The sequence below is a fragment of the Mirounga angustirostris genome, unplaced genomic scaffold (assembly GCF_029215605.1).
Source record: "Mirounga angustirostris isolate CCGP_5_RB_7025 unplaced genomic scaffold, mMirAng1.0.hap1 SCAF_4, whole genome shotgun sequence".
NCBI classification, from domain to species: domain Eukaryota; kingdom Metazoa; phylum Chordata; class Mammalia; order Carnivora; family Phocidae; genus Mirounga; species Mirounga angustirostris.
Genome location: NW_026991712.1, coordinates 157,214,030 through 157,226,147, shown reverse-complemented (window position 1 = coordinate 157,226,147; position 12,118 = coordinate 157,214,030). Strand labels below are relative to the sequence as shown.

Below are 12,118 nucleotides of genomic sequence, written 5' to 3'. Positions count from 1 at the left end.
AGGAGCTATGACAAGAAACATTACCATTACAAAGTCAAGCTTCGCAGAGTTAAGGACCGTTTAATTCATGAAGTAGAACTACGAGATGAGAGAATTGAACAACTGGAAAATGAAATCAGAGGTCTGCGTCAGCAAAGGGAAATAGTGAGTGGAAAGGTGAAGAGCTCCCCAATGTGCCATGGCTTGGCTCATTCGAGAAAGCCCCCTGGTGCTTTAATTCTCTTGTGGCCTCTTCGTACTCTAGGTTCTCATTTCTTTCTGCACCTTCTTTCGATGTGAGAAATTCTGCCAAAAAGTATGTAAGACTCATGGTGTTAGTAAACTGAATCAGACACTGAAACTATCCTGCACTTCCAACTCCAGTCAGTGTCTTGTCTTCAAATGAAAATGTCTTCTCTTAAATATCCATCAGCAGAGACTTCCAGACCACCCTACGTAACTCATTCCTACTTCACATTGCCCTCATTTTGCCTCAAACTTCTGTCAGTTTTAAATGGCAGTGAAAATTGGTGACCCCTACTTATCAGTCCTTGTGTAGTGTCTGCAGGCTTTTTTTCTAAATATCCACATCTTCTTCATCTTTGTCCCATTGCCCCTGTGACTTACTGGTAGGTAGGAGGAAAATGAGACAAATGGCCTGGAATCAACTGCAGAATGGTCTTGAGATCATTAAACTACACGAATTCAAAGTGGAGAGTAACTGACTAAGCCAGTAATGCTTTCCCTTCTTGAGATGCCTAGCCCATCAGAATTTTGAAAATTCTGCGCTCACTCCTAAAATACTCGTTTCTATGTATGTGCCAAGGATCCCAAAAGAATTCATGCAATTTCAGTCATTCCATGGGCTATTATGGGATGGTTAAGAATTCTAGACTACACACAATAAAACATTTTTGGATTATAACAGATGGGTCACCAATGTTTAAAAAAAAAATCCTCCTGATTCTCCACACTATAGTGAGAGAGGAAAATAAGTTGGATTTTGCAGTATCCTTCTCTTTGGGTACTAAATTGTCAAACTTTAAAGACTCAGATCTAGGTTAGACTCACAACTAGGAAAAGTACATGAAAAGTACTACAGAAGAAAGTAGCAATCCTGGTTGGTGGGCCCACCAGAAATAGAAGCCTACTTCTGCATTACCACTCTTTTGTACTGCCTGCCTTCCACTGTTAGGCTTACATGACAGAAACAGCCTCCTACTTCTTTCTTCCCGACTGTACTGGGTTGAATAGTGTCCTCCACAAATTCGTGTCTATCCAGAACCTCAGAATGGGATCTAATTTGGAAATAAGGTCTTTGCAGGTGTAATTAATTAAGATGGGCTCATGGTGGATTAGAGTTGGCCCTAAATCCAATATGACTGGCGTCCTTATAAGAAGAGCAGGCACACGTAGACACACACAGGGGAAGAAGGCCACGTGATGATAGAGGCAGCTATCGGAGGGATGTAGCTATGCCAGGGAGCACCAGGGATTGCTTGTAAACTCCAGAAGCTGAGAGACAGGCATAGAGCCCCCAGAAGGAACTTACCCAGCCAACACTCCAATTTTAGACTTGTAGCCTCCACAAATGTGAGAAAACCCGTTCCTTTTGTTTTCAGCCATCCAGTTTGTGGTAATTTGTTACAGCAGCCCTGGGAAACGGACACATCTACCCAGAGAGCCACAGATTTCCAGGAGAGATGGCAAATAAGCAGAGGCTAAGGAAGAGCAGTTGGTCCCTTTGCTCACTGCCCTTGAAGGCTGCTGGGGGCTTTGGCCGTAGACAGATGCAAAATCTAGACCTGCCACTTCATAGTTCTGTGACCTGGCCCAAGTCTCCAGGTATCATTTTCCTCGTCCGTGAAGTGGCAGAACTAATCCCCACCTCACGAGGCTTTTGTGCAGTTAAAATAGGAAATGCGTGAGGTGGCACCTGACACAGACAACTTTCCAGACATGTTCTTCTCTTCTCTTTTGGTGCAAGCTCTCTTAGAAACATATTGATTGGTAGATGTACAGTTCATGAGAGGAATTGTTAATGGAATAGGAAATACTTAGCCTAGAGAAGACTGATGTGAGATCTTTTAATGCCACAGTGGTACACACCTGGAGGTCCTGGTTTTACTTATTTTAGGGCCTGTGGACCAGAGCCACTAGCATAAAAAAGCTCGACTCACCTTCCAAGCACCAAGTCTCCAGAAAGTAATGGCAATTTTTTGGATTTCGTTCCTTCACCCTTCTCTTTATACAGTGAGCCAGTTGAGTCTCCTGACTGTTGTAAACATCCAAACTAGATTTCTCCAAATATCTTATCCTTTTATTAGAGCAGGTGTCCTTATTTTCCAGTTCAAAAATAAATAAATAAATAAGGCATTTCCAAAGGGCAGAGTGTCAGTAGCCTGCCCCATCTGGTTTCCTTTCTAATCCAGTTGTAACAGCAGAGTAGTATTGGTGGGATGACTGCTTCTATTCTCAATCCTCGCCAAAAATGTATTTAAATAAGAGCAGACAGGACTATTGTTAGACATTGAAGGGTCCTGGCTGCGGGACTTTAAAATCTGGAGTAGTTTGTTTCGGAACATAATGTAATATCCTTTCTTACAATTCTTGAATAATAGATGGAGTCTTTTCTGGATGATCTATATTAGTGCCTTATTTAAAAGAAAGAAAGAAAGTTGCCCCTCTTAACTCTGTGATTCACCATCTGCCAGCAGCTCATTCTGCTTCTCCCATATCCACTCACTCCTGCCTTTGGCAGGTGGGGCACAAACACAGAAGGGTGAAGGACTTATCACTGACGGGGCATCAGTGAAATGAGGAGGGCAATTCTACACTTTTGAGCTTCTAAACGCCTCACCCACAGTGATAATTTATTAATAGCTACTGACTCTTTCAATATAAGAACATTAGTATTTTTTCACCAGATCACTCCTTTATCATTTTAGCTATAACTTCACTAGCTATTGCTTTCTGGGAAAATTGTTGGTAGAAAACGAGACATGGTGTCAAGTTAGAAGTCTCTTTAGCATGATCACTGCAAGGATATTCTCGGTAGCTGGCTTACCTGCTTCATTTGCCAAGGCAACTGAGATCCTGATGCTGGTTGCCAAGTATGGGGGCTAAATTCCCATCTCCTCACTTTGTCTTAAAAAGACTATCACCCCAATGCAGATGGAGTTGTATTATATGGAAAAATGTCAAACTGGAGCTTCGGGGAATTCAGTTGCATTTGGTAGTGATTTGATATACCTATGGTATTAGAATACACATGAAAGCCTTGGGACCTTATTGGAAGTGGAGTGCTCAGGTATTTTTAAATGTTAACCCAGGAGAATGATTAATTGTTCAAAAAAAATACAAGACCTAAAATAACCAAAATAAACAGAAGAACTATCTAGCTGACAATGTCAGCAAACAGGTGAAAACAGACTAGGGGACAGGAGAGGAAAAGTAAAGAAGGGAAATTTGCTGTCAACTTCGTAATTCTTCCTCCTGCTGTGGTAGTGAGGGGCTTTATTATCTCTAGGAGAAGGCATTCCAGGAAGAGGTCAGTGCTCAAAATGATATACTGCTCCTAGAGAAAAGGAAACTTCTGGAACAACTCAGAGCAAGAAGACTTAATCCACAGCAACAAATGGGTAATATCTTCAGTCCAGAACAGGTAGGTGCGGTCCTGCCCGAGGAGCCAATGAACTCTGCAAAGATGTTTCTCCCTCAACAAAGAGATTGTTCCAGAGACTGTCCTTTGGGTTTGCAGCCTATCTCATAACTGTTGCTCTGCTGCCTGCTGTTTTCAGCAATTCATGCAAATGTTATGAAAATAAAGAGAAAAAGATCATGGAGGAGGTTGGTCTCTCTCACATAGGCATTGCCTGACTGAGGACCTAGCTGTGCTCATTCTGGCTGTCACTTTATGTGTTGACACTCATTTTTATCATCTGATACCTCTGGAATCAAGGTAGATCAAGAGAGGAACAGGCTCATACTAGTGACTTAAATTCATGAAACCCATAGGATGCCAATTGTATTAATTTATACTGAGAAATGGTCCCAGCAGAGAAGAATTCACATTATCAGCCAGCCCAAGCACTCTCTCCTCTATTAGGAAACTCCAGTTACAATGAAAAGTTTCCTTGGAGCAAAGAATTAGGGCAAAGAGAGTGGTTTGATCTTAACACAGAGAGTCACCAATAATAACCATAATGACTAACATTTTTTGAGCACTTACAATGTGCTAGGCATTGTTCTAAGCTCTCTCTGTCTCTCATCAATCCTCACACCAATCCCACGAGGGAGGCTCTGGGATTAGCCCTATTTTATGGGAAAAAGCTAAGGTCCAGAGACGCTCGGGAACTCGGGCAGCCTAGTCAGTGACAGCAGTGTGTGCTTGGCCTCAGTAGCTTGGCCCTAGAGCCCACAGCACCACAGTCTGTGGGGGAGATCTGTCCAGCAGACTGGAACTCTCCTTTCTGCTGTTGTGGGCACACACTTCTCAGGGCAGACCTGGGGAGTCTCTGATGATCTCTTACTGTCTGTGTCTCCCCTTTTATATAGTCTATATAAGCCATTGCCCTTCTCAAACTAGGTCATTGATTCTGATATTCCCAACACAACTGACATATTACCCGTGCCTTAACATTAATGGTGTTCCCCTCTTGCCCTCCTAAAGACACACTTTGGCCATCTGGATTGGACTTGTGTGTTTTCCTTGGAGTTAAGTTTCTTCTACAGGATGCTGCTTCCTTTTACAGATGAGAAAACTGAGGCTCAGATGTGGTAATTTGCCAGGGGTCACACAGCTAGTATGTGGCAGAACCCGAACTCAAACACAAATCTCTGATCAACACTATTCTACCATCATGTGTCCCAAATACACCTTGGCCCTGGAGAGTGAGCCTGGTGTAGTGCCTAGGAACTCAGGCTTAGAAATCGGGAAGATCTGGATTGGCATCTCAGCTCTACGACTTTCCGGTTTTATGTCCTGAAACCAGTTGCTTTTCTCTGGGCTTCAGTTTCCTCATCTCTAAAATAGGCTCCATAACAATATCCATCTCATGGGGTTGTTGCAAGGATCAGATGAGCCAACACATGAGCAGGTTTAAGTGTTTACTCTGTGGGTGGGGCACAGTGCCTAAGCACATGGTAAGGCCGTGGTAAACGGTTGCTGCTGCTGCTGCTATTACTGCTGCTGCTGCTCCTACTGCCACGACTACTATTACTACTGCAGTTGCTGCTACTATTACTACTGCTATTACTACTGCTGCTGCTATTATGGCTGCTGCTACTATTACTACTGCTGTTGCTGCTGCTACTACTGCTATTACTGCTGCTGTTGCTGCTACTACTGCTGCTGCTACTACTGCCACTACTATTATTACTACCACTGTTGCTGCTACTACTGCTGCTGCTGCTACTATTACAATTGCTGCTACTACTATTACTACTGCTACTGTTACTGCTGCTGCTGCTACTATTACTACTGCTGTGGCTGCTGCTACTACTGCTATTACTGCTGCTGTTGCTGCTGCTACTACTGCTATTACTACTGCTGTGGCTGCTGCTGCTTAATTACTATTGCTGCTAATACTACTATTACTACTACTGCTGCTATTACTATTACTATTGCTGCTGCTGTTACTACTGCTGCTGCTACTATTACTGCTGCTGCTGCTATTACTGCTGCTGCTTCTGCTACTACTGCTGCTGCTTCTGCTACTACTGCTGCTGCCGGTGCTCCTGTTACTATTACTGTTGTTGCTGCTGTTACTACTACTACTACTGCTACTACTACTCCAAAAGTATGGGATGACTGTATGGGATGAGAACCAGATGCAGGCTGTGTAGCTACAATATTTGAAGGGATGCAGAGTCTCTTGTTTCAGCCCCACCCCTAAATGGGATCATATCCTTTGTCAGATTTCTCAAGGGCTAGAATTGTGCCTTCCCTTCCATACTCTTGCATATGGTATGTCTCTGTTCTCAATATGTTTTTAATGACTCTGTACAGGCCAAAAGCTTATTAATTTCTACTTGGTCTTGGAACATGGTGGGAATTATTCTGCCAAAGTTGGTTCCATAATCTAGGCAGTGGGCTAAGACCCAGAGCTAGTGGTAAGTGGGACATAGTTTTGAGTTTTTAGTAGTGATACAGAAATGTTTAGTTATTCCTCTGATCTATCCCATTCTTAGAGTTCTTCTTCTGGATAAAGAAAAGAGGCAATTGCAGGACACCACTTGCCATCTTACACAGCAGGTTGGCCTCTTAGAGCGTATCATAAGGAGCATCCGGATTCACAGAGAGGTAAGATGCATGCTTCTGTCGTGTCCTTCATATGAAGCCTAGTTGCCAAGGTTATTGTGTTCTCTCTTCACCTTCATGTAGCTGTAGGCTGCACTTGGCTTCATGGTGGCCTGTGGCAAAGAAGCTCATTGGCTGCACCAGAGCAGCAGAACCTGAGACTGCCCTTGGCCAGCTTTGCTCTTCATTGGGTCGGTTTGGGGCCCAGACTCATGACCCTGAGATCAAGTGGGGCCCGAACTCATGACCCTGAGAATAAGACCTGAGCCGAGATCAAGAGTAGGACGCCCAACCAACTGAGCCACCCAGGCACTCCTGGGTCAGCTTTTAGTAGACACTCTTCTCCTATGTGATCCCAAAGAGATTGTGCATGCCTCATAGCTTCTTTAACACTGTATCACCATTGTCTTTTTGCTTCTCTATCTCAACTCAGCAGTGAGATCCTGGAGGGCAAGGCTTGTATTTCATATGTCATTTTATTTACAGACAGGTGCTCCATAAACATTTGAGAATGAATATTAAATGCTTTCACATGTATACCTCATTCTCAACCCTGTTTGCCATGAATTATTCTAGCCCTGTCTGAGAAATGAACAAATCTGAGGCTCAAAGACATAAATGAAGATAGTCTGGTCTGGCATGGGGTCAAGCCTAAGAACAAAGAGTCAAGAACAAAAGAGAGAAAAAGCAATTAAGTTACAAAAATCCAAGCAGACAAGTAGCCAAGTTTAGATAGATGTGGCAAATAGTATAGATTCAGAGAAGGTCCAGAGTCTGGCTGGTGAATGTGTCAGCGAGAGGGACTTCAGTGATCAGAGGTGCATTCTGAATCCAAGACAGAGGCTTCTTGCTTTCTCCCCTGGCTTGTATCACCTGCTAGATGTTTCCTTCCAGGATACTTCATGTAGATCCTCCTTATTGGGTACTATTGCTGTGAACATAAGACCCACATCTGGTTTGCTCTCAGAAAGGTGATTACTTCTGGAGTGCCTGGGTGGCTCAGTCAGTCGGGTGTCCAACTCTTGATTTCCGCTCAGGTCATGGTCTCGGGGTTCTGGGATCAAGCCCTGTGTTGGGCTCTGCACTCAGCACAGAATCTGCTTAGGATTCTTTCTCACCCTCTCACTCTGCCCTTCCCCCAACTCATGCACACACTTTTCTCTCTCAAATAAATAAATAAAATCTTTAAAAAAAAAAAAAAAAAGAAAGGTGAGGGGTCCCTGGGTGGCTCAGTCGGTTAAGCGTCTGCCTTCGGCTCAGGTCATGATCCCAGGGTCCTGGGATCGAGCCCTGCACCGGGCTCCCTGCTCAGTGGGGAGTGTGCTTCTCCCTCTCCCTCTGCCTGCTGCTCTGCCCACTTGTGCTCTCTCTCTATCTCTCTGTCAAATAAATAAATAAAATCTTAGAAAGAAAGAAAGAAAGAGAGAGAGAGAGAAAGAAAGAAAGAAAGAAATGATTATTTCCAAACTATATGAGTTGTTTTGTAGATTTTGTCCAAAGTAGAACTGCCAGATTATGTGGCTTAATTTCCAATAGTTTATGTTTTTGCTTGAACTACAATTGTTCTCAGCTGTCTAGTCATTCACTATTCTACTTATTCATTCAACAAACATTTATCAATTCAGGAAACTATGCTAAGTCCTAGGAATATGAAGATAGACCCTGTTTCTGGAAGTCTTTAGTCTAGTAGAGAAGGACAGAGACATACATGAACAAGCACTATAGTATTATAGGTGCTGAGTTAGAGCCTTAATGGAGTATATATTAGACCCGATAGCTTTGAGATCCACAACATTATCCTCAAACAAGATAAGAAATGTGACAGGGGTCAGGACTATAGTACCTCAAGCTCCACATTTCATGTGTCACAAAAGTACCAACTTGTAACATCTTCATACCTGTTAAAACAACTCCAAATTGTTTTTAAACTTAGAATCTTAAGGATCTTCCAATTCAATCCCCTCATTTTATACAGGAGGGAGATAAAACTCAAGAGAGGTTAAATGGTATGCTTGAGTCGCGCAGCTACTGCTGACATTTCCCACATCTCTTGATTCTCAGTGATTGAGTATCGTACTACAAACGGATCAGTTTATAGATCCCTGAGATCAGACATATCCTAGATCTCCTCCTTCCTTGCAACACCTCAGAGGCTAAAATGGTGAGAGCTTGACATTTGTTGAGTGCTTGCTACGCGCCTGGTACTGTGGTAAGCATTTTATGTACATTATCTCATTTAATCCACAAAATAACCTTGCCATTTTCACAGCTGAGGAAACTGAGCTCTAGAGAGGTGAAGTGACATCATTGCCCAAGACATATCGCCAATAAGCAGAACAGGGTCTGAAATAAACTCTGTCTGGTACCTTGTTCTTAGCCACTAAGTCTACTGTTTGAATACCCCAAGTCTACTGTTTCCCTTTTGGGGTATGGGGGTAACCAGGGACATAGCTTTGTAAGAGACCATGTTGCTTCCTGTGTTGTAATCCCATCTTTCCTCCCTGTTGGATTATAAACTCCATGAGAGCAGGAACTATGTCTGTTGTGTTACCCTCTGCATCCCAAGCACTTAGTACCTGGGTTATAGCAACAACTTAACTCATCTCCTTTCAGTCTTTCCTCCTAATCTGCCCCATGCATGCCTCGAGACTAATCCTCATGAAGCCCTGCTTGCCTTCATAGTACTTCATCTCACAGAGTTTCAGAGACTTGCTTTGTCTATCAGATAGAGTTCATTCATTCAACAGCTATTTATTAGGCATATACAGGGTGCCAGGCCTCATACTGTCCCCCCTTGTGGTTTGGATATGGTGATGTACAAGATACAGTGTCTGCCCTCACAGAACTCAGCTCTGATGAGAGTGACTACCATACGCCGTGATGAGTTCTGCAATAGCGGTAGGCCCAGAATGCTGTGAAAGCAGGCGGAGTGGCATCTAAACCTGTCTGGGTGGTTAGGGAAGGTTTCCAGGGTTGACGTCTAGTCCAGAGGAATTGAAGCCACATGGGAACTCCCCATAATCCAAATAACTTTCTGACATCAAACAAGTCTGATCAAATGAAGCCAATCTGTTTACTGTTTCCCCCAAAGCTCTGCTTTCCTCCCTCTGGTTATGTATTTCCCTTACTTGGAAAGACACATCCCATCTTCCTTCCTTCTCTCATCTTCCGGGCTTTGTCTTTTGAAATCCTATTGTTCCGTTAGTCTATAGCCGGAGGGGTCTTCACAAAATATAATCTGACCATATGACCCAAAGCCATACAATGACTTACCATAGTCTTCTTTGGGCTCTTCTAGGAAATCCCTCTCCCTCCACTGCCTTCTCCCATGACTTTCCTGCCCCAGATTTATTTTTTTTTTTTTTTTGGTTAGTTTCTACTGTCCCTCATAATTCAACCTAAATATCTTCTCTTCCATAAAGCTTTTTCTGAATCCTCCGCTCTCCAAATACGGCTTTGTGTCCTTGATAGGTTTTCTCGCTGCACCTTACGTCCCAAATCCCAGCTCAGCATTTTACTAGTTGTGGGTGAAAGAAGGAAACCTCATTCACCTTCTAGTTCCTTCATCTGGGAAAAGGAAATAATAACACTCAAAAGGTGGCTGTTCCACACCAAAATCTGTATATGAATATTTATAGCAGCATTACTGATAATAGCCAAGAGGTGTAAACAACCCAAATGTCTATCAACTGATGAATGGATAAATAAAGTGTGGTATATCCATCCATACAACAGAATACCATTCAACCGTAAAAAGTAATGAAGTATTGATCCATGTTATAATGCAGATGAACTTTAAGGATATTATGTTAAATGAAAAAAATCCAGTCACCATGTATTATATGATTCCATTTATATAAAATGTCGAGAATAGGCAAATATATAAACATAGAAGTAGATGAGTGGTTGCCTAGGGCTGAGGCATTGAGGGATGGGGGCTGTAGTTAAAGGGTATTAGGTTTATATTGGGGGTGATGAAGATATTCTAAAATTTATTGTAATAATAGTTGTACAACCCTGTGAATATACTAAAAACTGTTGAATTGTGTGCTTTATTTTTATTTATTTATTTGAGAGAGAGAGAGAAAGCGGAAGTGGGAGGTAGAGCAGAGTGAGAGAGACAAGCAGACTCCACAGTGGAGTCTGACGTGGGGCTTGATCCCATGACCTTGAGATCACAACATGAGCCAAAACCAAGAGTCAAATGCTTAACCAACTGAGCCACCCAGGCACCCCAAATTGTGCACTTTAAATGCCTGAATTGTATAGTGTGTGAATTATTTCTCCATAAAGCTATTATAAGAATGAATGAATGAATGAATGAATGAATGAATGAATTCAGAGATGGCTACTGGAGATAAAGTAGAATAATTAGAATAATTCATATAAAATACGTAGTGTATTGCTTGGCAAATAAATGGCATTTAATAAATACAGCTTCTTTTTTTTTTTTTTCTTTAAAGATTTTATTTATTTATTTGAGAGAGAGAATGAGAGACAGAGAGCAGGAGAGGGAGGAGGGTCAGAGGGAGAAGCAGACTCCCCGCTGAGCAGGGAGCCCGATGCGGGACTCGATCCCGGGACTCCAGGATCATGACCTGAGCCGAAGGCAGTCGCTTAACCAACTGAGCCACCCAGGCGCCCTAAATACAGCTTCTTTTTCTCAGTAAATACACATACATTTGTTTCTATATCGAACATTTATTGAGTTCCTCCCATATGTTAGGTATGCTTATGTTAATTAATTTTCACAATAACCCTGAAAGATTAGTGATTAATTGTTATTCTCACATTTTAAATGTAGGAAACAAAACTCAGGGAGGTAACGGGACATATCAGAGTCTAACTAGCAGAGCCAGAATTCAAGCCTTGCTCTCCTAACTCCTAGTCTAGTAATATTTTTTTTTTACTTTTTTTTTATTCTTATGTTAATCCCCATACATTACATCATTAGTTTTAGATGAAGTGTTCCATGATTCATTGTTTGTGCATAACACCCAGTGCTCCATGCAGAATGTGCCCTCCTCAATACCCACCACCAGGCTAACCCATCCTCCCACCCCCCTCCCCTCTAGAACCCTGTTTGTTTTTCAGAGTCCATCGTCTCTCATGGTTCATCTACCCCTCCGATTTCCCCCGCTTAGTCTAGTAATATTTTTAACACATAAATTTCTCTGAATGCTAGTTTTTTCCTCCTTATAGAAGCTTCTCATTTATTTCAGGATAACTAAGAATTTCTCACAGAAACGAGTTGGCCTGTATCAAAGGTTAAACAGAGGTCCAAGTTTAGGGGAATCAGTAAACCCTCATAATTATATGTAAAATTTGGTCTGTGTTGATGGGTTTGTGTGAGAAAGGGTATTTGGTTTTTAAAGTCATAAATTTTACAAAAAAACAGATACTTTTTTTCATGATTTAAAGGGACAGAAAATGTTTACCAGAGTAGTAAGTAAAAACTTACCTAGTAGAACAGAATGATTATATCAGCTAATATGAGGTAATTCATGTAGGAAAATAGATATAATAAGCAGGCTTACAATGAACGTGTTAATATAAAAGTATAAGATTTATAATTACCAGATATTCTATAGGTATTTAGGGATTACATTTTTTTCAGTTTTATTGAGATGTAATTGACATACAACATGCATTGTGTAAGTTAAAAAGTATAACTTTTATTTTGTATAACAATGATTTGATATAGATATACAATGCAAAATGATTATCACGATAAGGTTAGTTAACATCTATCACCTCACAGGGGCGCCTGGGTGGCTCAGTTGGTTAAGCGACTGCCTTCGGCTCAGGTCATGATCCTGGAGTCCCGGGATCGAGTCC

General features: G+C 42.0%; 1 protein-coding gene across 1 annotated transcript in view; it reads left to right on the top strand.

The window, feature by feature from the left end:
- CCDC30 (coiled-coil domain containing 30) overlaps positions 1-12,118 on the top strand; it is a 121,668-nt gene that overhangs the window by 106,285 nt on the left and 3,265 nt on the right. Inside the window, 4 exon segments of the mRNA XM_064589322.1 lie at positions 3-144; positions 3,509-3,585; positions 3,587-3,643; positions 6,172-6,283. Of these exon segments, the coding sequence (XP_064445392.1) occupies positions 3-144; positions 3,509-3,585; positions 3,587-3,643; positions 6,172-6,283 (388 nt within the window).